At 34.7% G+C, this 20462-nt stretch overlaps 1 protein-coding gene across 1 annotated transcript in view; it reads right to left on the reverse strand.

The window, feature by feature from the left end:
• Positions 1 to 20462, reverse strand: part of ANOS1 (anosmin 1) — a 131078-nt gene that overhangs the window by 12837 nt on the left and 97779 nt on the right. Inside the window, exons 8-9 of the mRNA XM_042868410.1 lie at positions 18588 to 18735; positions 14072 to 14221 (exon numbers count right to left, since the gene is read on the reverse strand). Coding sequence (XP_042724344.1) covers positions 14072 to 14221; positions 18588 to 18735 — 298 coding nt within the window. The remainder of the gene's footprint in view (positions 1 to 14071; positions 14222 to 18587; positions 18736 to 20462) is intronic.

Here is a 20462-nt window from a genome sequence, read left to right on the forward strand (position 1 = left end):
TTTGTGATTGTTCCCTTCCATTTGAAAAGTAATAAATAATTGGATGTGCTTTCACTTGCCTCTTGGTTGCTGGGCTTTCCCATTTGTTATGCTTCTCTGAAGCACAAATTCACAGTACATCTGGAAGCAGGTTTCATCTGAGTTAGTCTGTTTCTATTGCCTATCACCTGTTTGTGCCCCTCTCCTGGGACCTGAAAGCAATGTTCTGCTATATTACTCCTGCTATGTTAAAAATGTACAGTTTGTGCCACAAGCACACAATGAATCTGCTATTGATAGCATATTCGCTGATAATCAGAACTTATTATTTTAAACTATCTGCATGTAACTTGTTCTGCTCTTTGTAAAGCTACAAAAGCCCAAGAATCAAGAGCTTACAACATCTCAGCAGCCATCCAGAGATTTACTATGCATTTTTCTAGAAATGTGTCCAAAATATCTGTTAGTTGCAGCTCCTGGCAGAGAGGAAATCTGTTTGGATTCTACAGCTCCACCTCCATTTCTTACATAAACTATAAGCTTTTCAGAAGACAGTGCCCTCTTGCAGTTCTTCCTTCCTGTTTCTCCTCTCTTGCATTAGCAAACCCTAAGTAACCTACTCATAAACAGCCGATAACGTCTTTATTCAAGCAAGAAAATCAGGAATAACTAAAAAAAAAATAATAATTTCTCTCTTCCTTGCCCTCTCAACGTGGACTGTAAATGTATGATGAAAGTTTTAACAACCATAATTTTGTATTTGTTTATTTAAACAAAATTAAGAAATGAACCTTATATTTGATAATGTTCACATCTTATATTCTGGTAACAGTCTATATTGAAAATCAAGATTTTCTGTATTTTAACATTTAATTTTTGTATGCACATACATATGTACAACAGAAGCCATAAAATGGAATTCCTCATGACAACAACAGCTAAGTTTATCCAAAACTCTTCATTAAGACACATTCCTATATTTTTATTTTCAATATTAAAATTCCTTCACTTCTCACCTTAAGTAATTTGGGTTGAAAAAAAATGAAATATAAGTCTCCTATTTGAGACTTCTTAAAAAAATGTGAAAAATGAGGAAAATTGAGACTTTTTTATTATGTACAGCTAGAGGCATGAAATACTCAGTGTATATGCATGCTTGAAGTATGCATATTAAATAATGAGCTTGCTTTAGAAATTACCTTATTATATTATTTAGAAATTTTTCTTAGAGCAGGAGGCAAAATGTATGGAATGATCTAAAAGGTCACATAAGATACTTCAAAAAATAAGACAGAAACATGTACTTGTATCACGAAACTGCTTATAAAGATCATGGCTTTAGAGTTTAGTTCTTAGGCAACGGATTTGTGTGCACAAGCGAAACAAAAGCTTATCCTATCCTCCTTTTCTCTTTCCTTTGAGATTACTACTCTAATTTTATTAAGATTTTTCTTTTCAGCTGTCCATTACAAACTCAACAACATGCATCACATAAACAGTTTAAGCTGCAGCCTAGGTGAATGTCAGCTTCTATCACCACAGCTAATGGTTCTGCATTAAGTCCAGCTGAAGTTAATACATGTATTAACACACAGCTGTATCATCTTCAGAAAAATAATTTGAGTAGTTAATATATACAGAATATCCAGCATTTACTGGAACTGCTCTCTAGCAGCTTAATTGGCAAGCTCGACCATTCATTCTAGAATAAGATTATCACACAGCAAAAAAATGCTCAATTCTTTCATTTCAATTCTGATATTTCATGTTTCACATTGTAAAGAATCCTTGTATATAATCAGTCTTCCTCTTAATAGTTAGGAAATTTCTAGATTCTGTACTTCCAATTAGAAGACTTTAGCAAGTTTTATAACTCTCTTGCTATCGTAGTTAGAAAACGTACCTTCTGACATGAAAAAAACTGATACGATAACCATAAACTGCAATAATTCATCTTTCCTAGAACTGAAAATATGGGATTTGCAGGAGATACTAAGTGCTAGCACTCATTTGAGCAACTCTAAGCTTGTGTATTTAGTCAACAGTACAGCCACTTCAGAACTCCTTAAAGGACTGTTACAGCAGGCAGCTTAATCAAACAATTCCTTTTGTACCCATAAAAATACCTTAAAATAATCACATTAAGAAATCACTTAAAGTTATCAAAATGGACATCACCTGCCTAAGCAAGACAGCATTTCAGACAGTTGCATACAACTAATCCTCCCATAGAAATTAGTAGGTAATATTACTTATTTCTTCTATTATTTCTAAGGTAAATTTTCTGTAGTGTGTGATGAGTTCCTAGACTTAAGAAAACATTCAGACATCACATGAGCACGTTCTTAAAATTCCACATATGCTTAGCTCTTTTGCTTCTAACTTCAATGAATAAAATACCCAAATACCTTAGCTAGAAATGCCTTGATCTGGGGATGTTCTAAATCATGCTGAAAATATGTTTGTTGTGACTTTCTCCCTCTTATGTTCCACCCCAAAAAAAGATCCCTTAATTCCAAATGAGTATCTCTGCAAAGTTATCCTGTTATTGATGCTCTTCAAGCAATCTTTGATATATTTCCTCATTGGAATTAAATATAGTAAAAGAAAGCAGTTGTTATCAATGTTTGGAAGATAACTTGCCATACACAAACCTGCTATCTTCAACCATCCTTCAATTAGAGTACCATAATGAAATTGCAATTTCTAAGAAGTTATTCAGTAAGAAAATTACTGAAAGAACTTGTTCTGCCCATACCTAAGCCAATTGCTAAAGATGATGCTTCACAGAGAGAACTACAGTGATTCCTTATGAAGGGCCTGTGACTGCTTCTTTCTCTTACCATGGAGAGTGTTGATCTTACAAGCTTCTGAGTACTCTGGCCCTGTTTCAACAAAGCACTTAAGCACAGGAACAGTTGTGTTGACTTCAGTAGTTATGAGCAGCTAATGGATCAGGCAAGAAAGTTTAGTACTCAGTAGGATCAAGACATTAATGACTGTATAAAACTACAGCTAAAAGATGGTCTTGAACATATCTTTGATTGTCTTAGATTAAAAGGAAGAAGAAAATATGATGAAATTACATAATTCCCTTCCTGGATTGTGTGTCTTGCAGCATTACTGCTATAAAAATAGGCCATAGCAAAGTTTAACCAGATCAGGTAAAGATTTTATATTTAATATCACAGCACAGGGCAAAGTCAGCTTAGGGCACATGAAACACATTTCAACTAGCTTGATTGTTTCTAGAGTAAAGTTACAGTAAGGCTTTGGGGATCTCTATATAAATACTTTATTGAATAGGATACCACCACAAAACAATCCAGGACAAAAATTACTTATTTTAAGTGATGAAACTGTGCTATGGTAAATGGTAAACCGTGAAATGGTAAATGGTGAAATTTAAGTCTTGCATAAAGAAAAATGATTATTTGTGCACAAATTCTGTAAGAAATAGGAATAAGTTGCTCCCGCAACCCATAATACACCTTTACAACTGTGGAAATAGTTCAATAAATCAGTGCTTCCAAGATGCCATTTTGGCACAAGGATGAATGGCAATGCTTATTTTCCAGCACAATTTACCCAGGTTTCCACACCAAGAATTATTACTCAGTATTTGAGATACAATATTATGAAGTATCTTCACTCCCTCAGATCTTCATTCCCCTGTTTATCAGGTCATCATTCTCAACAGAAAAAAAGTCATAAAATGTATCACTTTTTAGAAACGCTTTTTCTAATAAAACTCAATTGCTGGAAATGCTCTGCAAAAATATATGGGAAAGGCCTAAATGTGGGGAGGAAAAAAAAAAGTGAATAAATGAAGCACTATTATTTAATACTAGTTGCTTCAGTTTTGAAAACATGATTATTATAAAGTTACCCATTCAATACTTATTACTTATGACAGTGTCATACTGTAACAATAGAATGACTGAAAAACAGTTTGGGAGGACATGCTTCAGCGTACTTCAGAGAAGCAAAACATGATCTTTATCACTACTTGATCGTAACACCTTATTTTCTCATGTATTGATTTACAAGCTATTTATGCTTCTGTGAGTAATGGAATTTCTTGTTAACATTTGAATCCTGAAGCTAACGACAGGGCAAGAAATAATAAAGGATTAAGTGTTTTATTTAACTTATGGTTGATAAGTAATGCAAAGTGAACAGTCAAACAATCTTAGGATAGATAGGGACACAGAACGTACCTTTAACTAACTATAAAATGCTGTACTGATGAGCTAATGCATGTTCCCTTGTAAAAACTATGCTTCTGAAGTGTTCTCTCTCAGTCACTGTAGCTAAGCTTTCCTATAAGACTAAAATGAAAACAGCTCTGGCTCCTTTAGCTGCCTGTGTATTGATTCACCCAGTGGTAAAAATAAATAAATAAATAAATAAAACCCAAAATGTCAAATATTTGTCTATGAAATTCATGGCATTCATGTCAACTTTTTAGTGATCAGCTATTCAGGGAGTATGATTAAAATAAACACTAAAATCCTCAGTTGACATTTAAACTTCATTCAATAAACAGTTATTAACAAGGCAAAATGTACGGTTTCCTGCTCTTATATGGAATATAAGCAGTATCATTTAAATAGCAAAGATTTTGTTCCTTACATTACGCCATTTAAAACAAACTTTCTTTCTATAGAACACATTCTTTGCATAATACATTAATAATCCTTTCAAAAAATGATATTAAAAATGAGTGTGTAATTTAAAGGTGGGCTTGAGCCACAGCATTTGTGTCCATATTTAGGTTTAAGATTTAAAGGTTAAAGGTTTAAGGATGTTTGTATTGAAATATTTAAATCTGGACTCATCTTTATTCTGGATTACCTCTACTCCCACTGCCTTTCCCACACACAATATCCTATGTAAAGTAAGTTCAACAACATCTCACTCTGGTTTTCTATTACAAGGAAATTTGCCTCGTGTAAACTCTAAGTTTCATAATAGCTGCTTGCAGCTTGAATAAAAGCTTCCTACATTGCTCCTTCATAGCCAGACATTCTAATATTTCAAAAATAGAATTCAATGAAAAAATCACAAACAAATCCATGCTTACTATCATTCTACACCTACTGAAAAGCCTTCTGTTTAATTCTGACAAATCCGGATCTTAATGTAGGTGAAGAGGCTATAAAAAGGGTAGGGAATGTGGGAGTTCTTCCCAGCTCCGGAGGCCAGGTACACATCCACCTTAATCATAAAGCCTCTGTGGGAGGAGATGCAGACATGAACCTGTTACTGCTTTCTCATACCTTATGCAAAGAAAAAATCAGACAAGTGGGTTGTTTGCATGTACAGTGCATGCAAAATTCTCCCAAAGGTCCTAAACTGGACATTCATGGTGTGTGCATCATGGTATGCCAAACCAGAAACTTAGAGAAAGCATTTACAGTAGCAGTTATTAACCCACAGTGGATGAAAGGTATCTTGATACGCTAAGTACCCCACGAAAGTTTTACTCACAATAGGAATGGAAGGATTGCTCCAGGTATGATTGTCTGAAGATGTAAGACAAAGATTTACAAACATCCCGGGGATACTGTTTCTGAAAATGAATTTTCTCCTGAAAAGTTAAGTCAGCTAGGAATTAGTTTATTAGCTGAATAGTTAATTTTTTCAAAGCCTTGAAGTGAGTTAGGTCTGATAAATAATTTCCCAATTTGATACTACATGTGTCTGAAGTCTGACTGCAGGTCTATCCATCTTTGGATTGTACTTACATTTCTATATGATCTTTTAACGTAAGTTCAAAAGAAATTAAATTTGTATTCAGTTAATAAGTTTAAGAATAAAAAGGGGACTTACATTTTCACAATTACTGAAGGAATTCTAGAGTATAACAGGTCATACTGAGGGCTCGTGAACATCACACTCTTTGTGAATATTAATATGTCATACCATATGAGTTAACCAGACAAAATGTTAGAACTAGTTTAATGTAGTATGGTACAGCCACTCTCTGCCTTCAAGCAGATGTCAGTGGGTATCAGCTAAGCAAAATCACTGTTCCGTGCTCTGTGCTGCCTTTGCTCTGTTACCACAATAGGTAATTCTAATTTGGCTTTTGTTATTTCATTTCCTGGCAAACTCTGAACCAATTCCAATTACATTCCTAGGGACTAATCACTGGAAAAACTTTCTCCTAAGTGTCTCACACCAAGAGCTTTAACCACCCACCCTGAGAGGTATGGTGGTTTGGAAGCGAGTGAAAGGCAATCATTAGTGGTTTTCTGTTGTGTCTTTGGAAACATGAAGCAAGGCTGTAAACTGTGACATTCAAAAATCTGCCTAACATTGTTTCCATCGCAGGGGAGATAGCCCTGAGGTTACCATTATGGTAAATATGATTTTAAAACTTTACCACTTGTCCAACTAATACATTGCTTACTATTTGAGAAGTTGTGCATTGTCTGCTCTACCATTTGTATTATTTGTTGATGTACCATTATCTCTTCACATTTGGACATAAACCAAATGCAAACTACCTATTTTTAGCCTTTTAATTCTCTTCTAGGAAGCAGAAAGTCAGAGATCTTAAAAATCAGTATTAGGATAACAAAAATTTTATTCCTGGAATTAGATTAGGCCTATGTGAGACAAAGTAAGGGAGGAGAAGGAATCACACAGAGAATATTTCTGACAAGATACTCTTTTAACTCTGGAATAACATCCCGCTAAAGTTCTAGCTGATAGTATTACCCACTACACTAGGAAAGAAGCTGAGAAAGCCCATAGGATATAGGCACCTGAGTCAATTGTAGCACACATGGAAAAGTAAAATTATGCAATATCTCCTGGTGAATGGCTGAACAGTTGATCTAGTCAAAGATTCCTGTGCCCAGGGAGAACTTTACTAAATACAACTGAGCATAATGCATACTCCCCAGTCAGCCTCTGCTGATCCAGTAGATTCACACAGAAAGATGAAATACATTAATGTATACATCAGTATAACTAACAGTGAGATCTTTTTCAAAGAACCATCTGGACCACAGTGATACTTTCAAGTACAAATATATTCCAGCTTAAATACATGATTAGAAAACAGTGAGCTGTTTAAACACAAGTCTTCTGATATAACAGTATCAAACTAAGTAATTACTTAGTTTTAAGAAACTGTTGAATCCTTACCAATAACAACTAGAAACTTCAACGTTACTGAAGGGTTTCATTAACTCCAATGGCACTAGCTGTGCAAGAAAGGACCACAGGATAACATGGAGAAACCCTTATATTACTTTAAAACCTACCATGTGAAATACCTTATTGCAAACAAAGGGTCAGCACACACCGTCACTTCATTTATCTTTCTGAACTAAGTGAAAGTTAATTTTGTTTTCCTAAGATCTGGTTTTAAAAGCATTTGTGTCAGCTTTCTGTTTGCTTTGCCTTGCCTTGCATTTTATCCTTCCCTGTAATTTAATTCATTATTCTTGTTTGCTTGATTTACCAGACAATGGAGGATTCTTTGCCTCTCCCTGTTTTAAGTGTTCTTTTTTTTTTTTTCTCTGCTTTAGCATTTACCAGAAATACAAAGAAAGAAGCCTGAAGCCAAGTCTTAATGCATTTTAAATATTTGTCTTTTTAAGCAAAACTAAGGAGTATATATATATTGATTTTAAATGTCTAGAAGTACTTCAAATGTTTAATTTGAACACAAAGACATAAATGTCCATACACTTCATTCAAAGACAAGTGAACAAAACTAAATCTTTACCTGAGCAGGGACAGTTAAATTATTCTCTAGTAACAAGCAATAAGAAAACAGTAGTGAAAACCATGCAATGCGTTAGAAAATACTACAGTGATATGTTGCTTTGGAAAGGAGTTATCATACTAAATTACATTCTAGTATTTTCATGTATGAGAATTATAACAGCAAATGATGAGGACTGAAGCAATTGTCATGGTTTTATGATTTTTGGTCATCAGTATTCCACACCATAACATCATGTAATGCACTGGGGGTGGGGTTTGATATCTGCCGAATGTTCATCCGTCGGAGAAGAACTACATTTCCCCAGGAGACTTTGCGGTCAGCAAGGGGATATAACTCCATGCAAGGTCACCTAATCCTTCTTCTTCGCCTGCTCTTCGCTGTCTGCGCTTCGCCGCCTGCGCTTCGCCATCTGCACTTCGCCGTCTGTACTTCAGTCACTCAACTGGACTGCACTTCTCACCCCAGCATTGTGGTGAGGTCTATACAATTCAAACAGACTCTCTCTCTCTCTCTCTCTCTCTCATTGTATTTTACTAATACTATATTTAGTAAAATCATTTGTTCCACCTCAGATCAGTGCTGTTGTTTTCAAGTATTTTGGGGTCCCCTGCTTCCCCTTTCCCAGAGGCGCGGATCTGCAGATCCCTCCGCCCTGCTGGTCACGGAACTGGGCCGGACCAGCCCATAAACCGTTGACAGCAATGAATTCATAAAGAATAAAAGTTTTTTTCTCCTTTAGTGTATGAGATATTTATTATATTCATATCCTAAAAATACATAACCATGCAATAACTTGAAGACCGCTCAGCTGAGGTCCAAAACCTCAGCTCTCTGGTTGCCAAACCATTATGGAACAGAGGAAACATAAAATTATTTTTGTTTTTACAATTTCAGTCTTGACTGCTGCCCAAGATACCAAGGATCTTAATAGTAATAAATAGCTAGTCTCTTTAAGCAAGGTTTTCAAAGTGCACCAGTACTTCATAATGGGTGGTACTCTGTGATTCCAGCACCAAGAAGTTAAAAGTGAGTTTTTTAAATTGGTTCCACTACTTGACACAAATAGCACATCATTTTTAATTTCACATAGTCAAGATAGCCAAAAAATCTGGCCACAAGAAAGTTCCCCTTTTCATTTATAAAAGCAGAATTCATGCTGTTTAAGGAATGTACTGTGTTTCTCTAATCCCAGGCCTAAGTCAGAGGCAGCAAGTGAAAGACATTTTCTTCTTTCAGAAAGAAATCATTGTATCCTATAATTACAATACACTTTTGTGATGACTGACTAGTAAAATTATGTGCATTTGCTAAGCACCTTGTACCGCCTGAAGTGTGCCGTTATTCTTGCTGGGATACCTCCTGAAGTAAAGTTATTATTGCCATCATACCAATGCATTCAGACTGAAAGACTATTTCATAAAGGTATTTCTTTTAATGTAAAGTTCAGATCCTACATTCCATTCATGCCTCATGCTTACTGAAGCTAATAGGACTGAGGAAATGACACTTGAGGAACTGGCCTATATAAGTCCTTCCAAGGTACCAAATTGTGGTACATTATGATACATAAATATGGAAATAGGATCTTCCATCTTGACTTTAGCACATTATTCAGTTCAACTTATAAGCAGTTGCTTTTTTAATGCATAAAATAAAGCCAGCTTACTAACAGTTTGCAACATCCCCTCTGTTTCATTTCTTGTACAGTCAGATTAATTCTATTCAGAGAGATTTCCTATTATTTTATTATTTATCCTTCCTAGAGGCACATCTGCAAATGACAACAAGGATTATATGTTCTTCATAGTAATGGCAGAACTATCTTTGACTGTCAGGAAATATCACCATGCCTTCTGGAAATCCTAAAGTGCATTGCACTGTTAGACGGCCTCAGCAGCTTGGTCTTCGTAAAGTACAAATTCTGGAAACAGTAACAGCATCTGTTATAGGTCCTTATATATAGGTCAGAACAACTTGATTTACCTTCTAAGTTATTTCCGTTTTGAGCAGATCATTGGATCAGATGACCTCTAGAGGTTCCTATCAACCTGAATTATTCTATGAGTCCATTCTGTCTTTATTAGACAGAGTAAAAGTGTTCAAATTCAAATACAATAAGATTTCTAAGGTAGAAAATGGAACAATGAAAATTAAAAAAAATAATCTAACCTTAGGAACATGTTTGTGTTTTTTAAGTACCATGAGACCACCAGATATCCATACAGGTCTTTCGATCTGATTGTTTCTGTAATTTGTGATGTGAGAAACAGTATGAAACTCTTTATGTAGCTGTCTTGGTTTCAGACAGAATTTAAAAAAAAATAATTATGAGGTCTAATGATACTAGCAGCTATTCTTGCAGAAAATGAGTAATATTACAGAGTGAAACATTTCTGTTTTGGTAAATTTTAAAACTTTCAATACAGCTAAAAGACACTTTATATCAACTTATCACATTGGTTAAAATGTTTTCATCTTAAGAAGCTTTAAAATCTAAACAACATATTTATATCATCATCACTGCAATCATCTCTGTTTAGGATCATTAAATCCATTGCAGAAAGTACCAAAAATCTTTACAAGCAAACTAGACAAAGCAAAGATTGCTACAAACAATTGAAATTTTACTTAATTTACAAACGTCTAACATATTCAAGCTTCATATTTGTATTTCTTGAATTATTTCTTATGTCATGGAAACTCTCAACATTATCAAGATACATACTTTCCATAGTTTAATGATATTTTCATAGTCGCTACTTGTTTTAAATTCACACATCCTATTTCAGGACTGTAAGAAGACTGTATTTCTGTTAAAAATAAAAAATAAAAAAATAATAGCTTTCAATAGTAAAACTGAACAGAATAATTTGAGTTGGAAGGAATCCACAAAGTCCAACTCCTGGCTCCACACAGTACTATTCCAAATTCAAAACCTATATCTCAGACTGTTCAACTGCTTCTTCGACACTAGCAGCATGGTACTTCTAGTGGTACTTCCACTGTCTGATCACTTTTGTAGTAATGTACAAAATAATGATAGCATTAAAGTAATCAATAGGGACTCCTGCTTGCTTTCATCCATCATGTAGGAATCAGAGGTCAGCTACTTGTCAGGAAGGATTTGAACTCTGATTGCCTATTTGCAATGAAAACAACCTAGACATCAGGTCATACAGTAGACTGAAGTATATCTTAGTATTATATTTGCTGCAATCACATACCTCCTACAAATCCCTAAACACAACTAGCGACAGTGCAGTTTATAAAGGACAAAGAAGTGCGTGTACAGTTCCAAAATCAGCTGTTTCCTCTGACTGCTGTCTTTCATTATGACAAGATACAGAAAATATGTTCCTTCTGCTGTGCCCACAAGCACAATGAAAAAAACTTGCTCTGAGCACATCCTCACTTGTAAATTTTCAGTCAGTATCTCATCCATGACATCCTCAACTCCAAACCCCTGTCAGAGCTCATGGAAGTTGCTATCTTCCAAGGAGGAGGTAATTACCTATATTTCAGTTTCACATAAGGCAATGGCTCCTGCTGAGTTATTGAATACGCTGTCACTTTGAACATGGAAATTTTTGTTGAAAAAAAAGAAAAAAAGAAAATCTGACAAACTTCCATATTCTGCCCCTCTTACACACATATTTGCTATCACAATTTGTTATGAGAGAATAATGAAGACATCTTCCACTATAGGACTGAAGCATGTGACAGAGCTGGCTCCCACCACATAACCAAACTGGACATCTGGTTGTCCCCCTGGTATAACGGGATGTACAGAGATTCAAACCAGAATCTGTACAGTAAGTAACTCAAGAAGTCAGCTAGAACATTGCTCGCAATTCAAGTAAAAGCAACAAGAAGTCAAATTATGTCATTTCTAAATGATGTGTGACATATCTGTCTCTGATGATTTGTAGTGGTGGGGATTACACTAGTTCCAAACAGTTAATTCTAAACAGTAAAAACTTTCCTAAGTTCCTTTGACCCATCAACTCATCTCAACAATGTAATTCCCTCTGAAAGTAATTCCTCCTATTTATTTCCACAGAAACTACAACAGCTACAAACAGCTGCTGCCACTGCTGAAACAAACCACCCACTGCCTCACTGTGCTCTCATCCGCTGTTTGCTCTCCATAAATGTTCAGCAAGTGTCAATGAATATCAATAGGTGCCATTTTTTCTTCATGGAGGAATTTAATTCCACCCCTTTCCTTCATCCACACCTCCAGGTCAGACATCAATTTGTCACACTGCCCCTCTGCTGCCATCACACAACAACAACACGTAATGGAATACTATCTGGCAAGTTCAGTTTCTACTGCCTTACCACCAACATCTGCCTCTAACATCATGGGCCAACATAATAAAACAGGAGGCAATACTTTCAGACTTTGCATTATAAGAATGCTGATTAACTTTTTCTTTTTATATACATTTATAGTTTTTAACACAAATATGACTTTCAGGTATGTGACAATGTAGAAAACAGCTCCAGATTTAGATGCCAACATTAGACATTCACAATGCAATGTCTACTCATACGCTTGACAGCTAATCTACCATTACCATTAGAGAAGAACTAGTTCAAGACACCTACTTTGAATCTTGAGACATTTTCTTTTTTTTTCAGTTCAGACTGTTCAGTATTGAACCTGTTACCAGAAAGATATGAGGTATCTCTAGGTTTTCTACATATGAGTTGTCAAGTCTGAACTGATCATCTAGGTCCCTTTAGTACTCAATAAGGAACACGGGCAACTACAGAAGATTATTTAGCTGCTGTATGGGATCAACTGCTTCAAAAGTCATCTGCTTTTCTGACTATAAAAGCAGATGAAACGACTTGTTGACAACCTGCTTTCAGAAGGATAAAGTTTGAGGCTATTGACATAAAGCTCCAAATACATAAATCTCACTTTGGATAACTGAAAGCATGTTATTACATAAACTTACCATTCATAATTAAAAATGCTTCAATTTTTATTTAAGCTTTAAATTATCTTGGCACTCCACAAAGTCAGGCAAAATTTAAATTCTAATGGGAAAATCTATAAAACAAATATATTCAAGAAAAGGACAGAAACTTAAAGTGTGTACACAGTCAGGTTGAGCCAAAGTTTTTACAGGAGGAATATTTAAGAGAATCTCATGCAGCAGGGAAAGAGATGTATACATTTAAACAGGTAGACACTTTTTAAAAAGTGAAAGCTACATCTCATAAACCACACTACCCAATGTGACATAGGATAGCTGAATGGCTATATAGCTTTTCTCAAGTTAGGATGGTGCTGTATAAACCTAATCCCTTCCCCCAGAACTAAGTATTTCTAAAATTCTTTGAAAAATTCCAGAGGAATAAGTTACTATTTTGTAGCCCTTTATTTCAAACGCAAAAATGTTATGCATGTGCTCCTGCTTTATTTGTAGATGCTTCCAGTTAAAACACTAATAGAGTAGGCGTATTTTCAAATAACAACATATGATGCTGCTATGGGTAAGCTAGAGCAATGTAGAAATGTATGCTCCTGGAGGGAAAGAAAGGAAAATTTTTTTTTTCATTTCTAAATCTGATTAGATACTTAAAATGTACAGTATTTTCCTCCAGTTTTAAAGACTTAGACAAAATCATCACTAGATTTTCTGCAAGAAAAAAAAAAGGTGCATGTAGCCTAGTAGACAACCAATGTACAAATTTTTGCTGTGGTCTTGGCAAACTTTTTTTCCTATTCTAATTCAAAGTGACTGATAAAGCTTGCCATCAAGCTTATAACGGCCCTCACATAACCACTGTAGCTCTAAATTTTGTGGTTCAGACTGTAGTTTAGATTTTGCGACATCACTACATGATTTCCATACAGACTCATTTTCTGACTCATTTCTCAACTGACAAAATCCAGGAAGTCATGCTGCAGCGGCATCCAAAGCAGTACCACATGGGAACAGTATGCACTTGAGATCTCTTGACCACATACCTGGGAGACTACATGCCTAGTCACAAAAGTTCTGTAACGTAAGGACAAATTCTGATTATTTATTTACAAGAAGCAATTTCTTCTGAACCAAAAATCATCTCAGCTCTGAGAAGATTCAGTACTCCAACACGACTAACTACAATTTTTAGGTAGCTAACACATAATTTCTTTCTGGCAGACATAACAAGAGGCAATGTTTCATTCTAATGTGAAGGTGAAGGGATAGAAGGATAGATGTTGTATTTGACTTCAAATGATTGAATGAGGCTCAGAATATTATAACAATGTTCTACAACTCTGAGACAGGTTAGGAGAGTTCCTCCTTAAAAAAACAGTAAAACAAAAATTTGACAAACCTGTCTTCTTCCAGTAGACTTTAACCTGAAGTTGATTGTCCTGATAGAAAGGAGTTCCAATTTTAAGAAAACGAGTGGGTTTTCTTCTTTGAAAATTTGGGTAAGGATCTACCAGTCCTTTTGGAGGTTTCCCAGCAGATGTCTGCTCATCTGCAGTACACAGAAAAATAAAGAAATTATTTATTTAATACAGTGCTGTCTAATGACAATGCCAACAATGTTTAAATTCAGAAAAAAACACAATCCTACCTTATTTTAATATCTTAGCTAAATGAAATTATTGTAACTATAAAAAACAAATGGTCCATATGGCTGAAAAACATGATTTGTTCGAAATTCAGTAAAGATATTTTGGAGAGACGAAAAAGACACACCAATACTAATATGAAAATGCTCTCTAAATTTTCAAAAGGATCATAAGTAAACGGAGTACATTTATATTCCCAGGAATAAGAGAAGTTAACAGTCTGACTTTTTCAATAAGCATGGTATCTAGCTGTACTTCTATACAATCATTCATCATCTTTATATTTGCAAAGTATTTGAATATAGCCAAAAACCTGAGGACAGGATTGAGTGTAACCCACAGAGGCTGCATGTGGTTATTACATCAAAGTAAATATAGCTCTTTGGTATGGTATATGAGAACACTGTGGTCAGATTAAAGATCTTTTTTCCTGCTTTCCTGTCTCCAACAGTGAACAGTGAATGCTTAGAAAAACACTGTACGAGCAGAATGAACTTTGAGCAAATCCCGTGATATGTGTGCCTTCCAACAAGCAATGGTAATGCAATGTCCCTCATCAAGCTCTTCATCTGGTAACATTTTATGAATATTTAGCAGTATTGTCAGTACTCCTAAACGTTTTCAGTTTAAGAGGCAGTAGTGTGGATTCAAAATGTACTTCATTGCACACTGTCAAATATAACAGTTCTGATTGAGGACAGTATTTGCATCAGATTAACAAAAAAACCCTGTAGTTAATTCAATCAATATTAGATATAAGTGAAAATTGAAGATTCCAATTATTGGGAAGTGGCAAATTATTAGCTGTATACTTGAGAGAAAAAGACTTAAGTTTCAACAATCATCATGAGAATCTGATACATTTTTACTTTTTTACTTGCTTCTTTTACACTGAAGTAAATCTACCAGATTCATGTATGTTCTTTCACAAGGTCATCGAAGTGTTTATGCTATCTGAAAGGAAATCACAAAGTGATAGAGCAAAATACAAACTTGAACCTGTTATGTATATTTCAATGTATTTTATTTTCAAAGTATTTTAGTTTAAAAAAAATTGTATTTTGCTGTTTTCTCTCCAATTTCAGAACAGGAACACTGATTTAAACTATATACTACATACACTGATCAAGAAAGAGAGAATCTTGCTGCATTTCCCAGAACAGAGGCACATGAATACAGTGAAGCAAGATATTTTCAAGAGCGAGGAAAGATAACACCAGAGGGCCAGGGTCAAAGCTCATAGAAGTCCATAGGACTAAATTACTTCAGTGGGCTATGGACTGATTATATTCTGACAACATGAACAGCCACCTAAAAAAAGACCTTAATTCCACAGCAAGTTGAGCAATTGACAGTGGGACTACTGCAAAATTGGAATGGTGCTTCTGGAACTACTTCCCAAAGGCCATAAAATTCCCCAAATGATGAGGGGGCACGAATGTCCTGTCCTAGATAATATTTCAGGCAATTATTTTTTCAGATTTCTCCATCTGCTTCTGAGTATTATCAAAAAATACCTCAAGCAGAAGTGGTTCTAACTAGCTAACTTTAGTGAGAGTCAGAAGATTAATTCAGATTTATTTGCATCTCCTTTAGGGGCAGATTGTATTTGGTTTTCCACATAAGCCATGATTTAGCTATTTTCATAATAGGTCCAAACATACTTCCAGTAGAATGCTCTGTTGACTAAAATGTGTGGTATCACCAGTTTGGGCTCAAATAATCTCCAATTCTTTCATCCACAGGCTTTAACAGAAAGTATGTTCAGATTTTTCTATATTATTATTGAAGTACTCTCTTGTAAAACAAATATGTCTTTTCAAGTTCTTACAGGCACAGATTTGCAGTTAAAAAGAAAATACTGCTCATTAGGTAAATGGATGGTCATACTTTGAATGTAGCATTCATACACTTGAGGTACATTTGCAATCAAAAATATTCTGAATGCAGTACTAATTTGGTTTAAAAAACAATACAGCAGCCATTTAAACTCTTAGTTGAAAAGGTCAATATAATGAAGTGAAATAAAGCACAAAAAATTATGTAGATAATAAACTTTCACAGAAACTACTGATAGACTTTTATTAAGTAAAAGGGGCAAGGAGTGGGTAGATTATCCAAGTGACTTTTGATTATTCAAGGGACTTTAAACACGGTAGGAAAGACGAATCACTGATGTGGACATAAAACGATGAACCCACCAGTCATTACTGGTAGAATAAATGTCACTTGGTAGAGGACTTAGAGGAGGATAATGTGGTTACAGGTGATCTGCATCAGATTCAGGAAAAAAAAAACCAGTGTTCTGGAGAGAGAATTGAAACAGAAGTCTTCCTCTCCCAGCATAACCCCATTATTGACATATCAGCAATATCAGAGAGAGTTGATACAGCACCATCAGTGAAACACTTTCCTATTGTAAAGAAAAAGTAAGGAATGACATCTACACAGGCGAAGTACAAACTCAGTTATACCAGCTCCAGTTTAGAGAGACTGCATTATGCAGAAAGTCTTCATTTAATGTTTTGAAAGACTATAACCTAACATCAGCTCTAATTAATAAAACCTGCTGAATATCAGTTGATTAATTAGTCTTGCTTCCAAGAAGGGAAAATTTAGAAGGCTATTATCATGGTAAAATGAGGGAAAAAAATTAATAGCTTCCCCAATAAAGCCCTGCCTCGGACTCGTGTGAAATTCAGGTATCAGCCTATTCCTGGGACATTATTTCTACTTAAAGTAGACTCAGTTACATGTTCTTTCTTGGAGCTGTTATTTAATCTGGCAAAATAACAGTAGTATGATATCATGCATGTTCCTGAAAACTAGGTCATTTTTGTGGGCAATGCCAGAAAACACAGGTACAATCAAGGTGAGCCAGTGGAAAGGCAAAATTTCTGTATTCACTTATATAGTGCTCCACCAAGGATTTAACATAAACTTGCCTTGTGTCCGCACTGTGCAGATTCAAGCTCATTTTCTGCTATGACTTCCAAGAAAAGGCAGTACATTCAAGATACCAAAGTTTGGCCCTTTGCTGTCTCTAAAATGGCCCAAAAAGGTTGTAAAAGTGAGCTTAATAGAGAGAAAGGAAGGACATGTATTTTAAGTCTGTTTTATCTTCTTGGTGCATTAAAACAGGAAGCAATTGTAGATGTAGAGATCAGTCCTATGTAGAAATTAAAGTATTTTATACATCTCCAAACAGAATATACATGCAGAAGGGTCCAGTAAAAATAGCCATCGGTTAGTTAGATGAGGCTATTTAGGGTAATGTAATGTTATGAAAATGGTGCCAAATAATTGATTGTACTTTAAAATCAAGAAGTAAATGGATAGAAAATGAAACAATCGGGAAAGAATATTAGAAATGCTATCCCTAGCATCTTCTTATCAGAATTTTGCTTTATTGCTTTATTGATTAATCAGAGATGTATCAGAAGCTAAGACAGTAACTCTGTATTGTATTGCAATTATAAAAACATTTAACTAAGACTTGGTTTACTCTCATATTCAGATACAATTTTAAGTTACACTGTCATAATAAAATGAGAGAAAGAAATTCGAATTGCTTAATGCTACTTTGGCTGTATGCCATAATAATGCATAATAATGGCACCTGGGATTCTTTTCCACTTACCAGAACAAAGCTGAACCAAGCATTGCTTTAGCATGTGAAGTTTTAAATATCTTAATCTGACCTCTAAAGATATCAAGATTTTAATTTGAATTTTTGTCTGTGTGTGTAATAATTTCTTGAGAATCTATTTATCAGGCAAAAAACAATTAAGTTTCTCTAATAGAAGAGTCAATGTTTTGTCTCACTTTCTACAACATAAATGGTCCAAGAACCAGAATTCATAGGCTAGTCAGAATAGTCAGGATTTTGAAAAGCACTGCAAGTCAAAACTGTCCAGGTAAGAGAAAGATACAGAAATAAATTTACAGCAGCCAGTAAGAAATATTGCAAGGATTTATAGATATATTGCATTTTTCAAGTCTTAACATCACAGTGGTACAAATGCATCCATTTTCATTGTGTTTCTTTAAGGTGAGTAGCAACTAAGAAAAAGAAATAGGCAAAAATTCTTATCAAGTTTTAAATAGGAAATTTAACATCAAAAGGTTACTCAACTTCATCAAGATGAGATTACTCTGCTATCAAACAGCCAGCTTAAAGAAAATAATTTAAGAAATCACTACTTAAAACACTCAAATTCCAGTTAAAGAAGAGATAAAGCATTCAGGTGTCTGAATACAATTACTCACTGTTATTCCTGTTGTCCTGTGCTGTGCTAAAATGAAGAGAAACCTTAGCACTTTTAAGGCGTATCTGACCCCAGCGTGTTACTGCCTGTAGTTCTACATTGTAGTTGCTGTTGGGCTGGAGTCCCTCCAGGACCACATAATTTTGGGGCTATAATAGAGAATATATATATATATAAGAAAGTTATAGCATTACTGAAAAACAGTTTTGTATTAAAACCAGGATTGTTATCTTAGGCACGCTACTCTTTTGAAATTAGAAAACTTACGTATAAACTTCAGGAGAACAAAAGTTTGCTTCTTTAAAACTATATTTCATTGTACTCTTCTTTGTCATTTTTTATAGTTATATATATATATCTATATAGTTATATATATATATATTTATATAGTTATATTATATATAACCTTATTGACATTTACAGACTTTCAGTAATTCCTTGGCAAATATAGTTACTTACAGTTTAGGGCAAAATTAAGATTGTAATTATATTTGTATATTTGTATAGTTTTAAGATAGCTAGTCTGAAAACAGCTACATACAGTGTTCAGTACTTTTGTTAGTACTTTCTATAGAATGTTTTTTTAAAACGAACAAACAACAAGCCAACCATCCAAAGAATCTGCTAATTGGTAAGGATTGTTTTCCTCTATAGAATGAAAAACAAAAAATGAAAAATACAACTTAGTGGAAGTGTATGTGAATAGGACAATCATGTTTAATAATCCGTAAATTGAAATACTTCCCATAATATTGCAAAGAAGAGACAAGGCTACTCAATATTCTTACGTTACGTTTGTAAATATTTTTTAAATATTTATAAAACTGCCCTTCTAGCCTATGTCTCAGACAGAAGAATCCATCTCTTTATGCAATTCATTGTGAAACTGAAGTTTAGCCATCAATCCAGAGTAAAGATAACCATATACTGCCACATTTAACAGTTATGGGATTATCAAGTGTTTAAAATCAGTGATGTTCATTTGTTTGTGCAGAAATATTTACTACTGACTATAATTCTAAACATTTTACTCAAATTATTTGAGTATTTCCATAGAGAAATAACTATAAAATGATTTGTATTAGACTAAATTTGAACTAGTCTATTTCTAAAGGCAAAATCTGGATAAAGAAAATTGTCAATGTTCTTTTAAAACCAAGATTTTTTTAACCTTGTTTTATATTTTCCTTAGTTTTGATTTCTAGAATGAATATTTCTATAATATTCATTGGCAAGCAATAGTCTGAGAAGTGTCCTATGGGGGCAGTCTAAATCTCATTGCTGTACAGTTTCACAGAATCACAGAATCACAGAATGGCCAGGGTTGGAAGGGACCTCAAGGATCATGAATCTCCAACCCTCCTGTCACATGCAGGGGCACCAACCTCCCCATTTAATACTAGACCAGGCTGCCCAGGGCCCCATTCAATCTGGCCTTGGGGCAGGATGAGCAAAAAAGATATTTTAAGAGTTTACCTTTCCGTTGAAATACATTTTGGTTCTCTTGAATTTCCTCACACTCAAGTTCGGACCTTGTTCCCAATTACTTTAATGCTAGGAAGCCAATGGAATCTTTCCTCAGAAACATAAATTCTACTACCTATTAACATCCAACTCTACTCCTATCTTGCTAATGTGATTTTTAAAAACTGCAAGAATGAGCTTTCTTTTCCGTGTATGTTTACTACGGCTTTGTGGATTTTCTATTCCTAAGTATTTGACTTGAGTAGAAACAAAGACACAAGTTATCACGGTTGCTGAAAAGAATCCACATTATTTCCAGTGGTGGGTATATTTCCTTTTCCCTCTTTCCCACTGTAGAGCTAGTGATGATGGCTGCAGCCTCTAGACCCTGAACCCTATCAGTTCCCATAGA

Source organism: Lagopus leucura, unplaced genomic scaffold (genome assembly GCF_019238085.1).
Source record: "Lagopus leucura isolate 7727_CA_CO unplaced genomic scaffold, USGS_WTPT01 Super-Scaffold_100001, whole genome shotgun sequence".
In the NCBI taxonomy this organism is placed as follows: domain Eukaryota; kingdom Metazoa; phylum Chordata; class Aves; order Galliformes; family Phasianidae; genus Lagopus; species Lagopus leucura.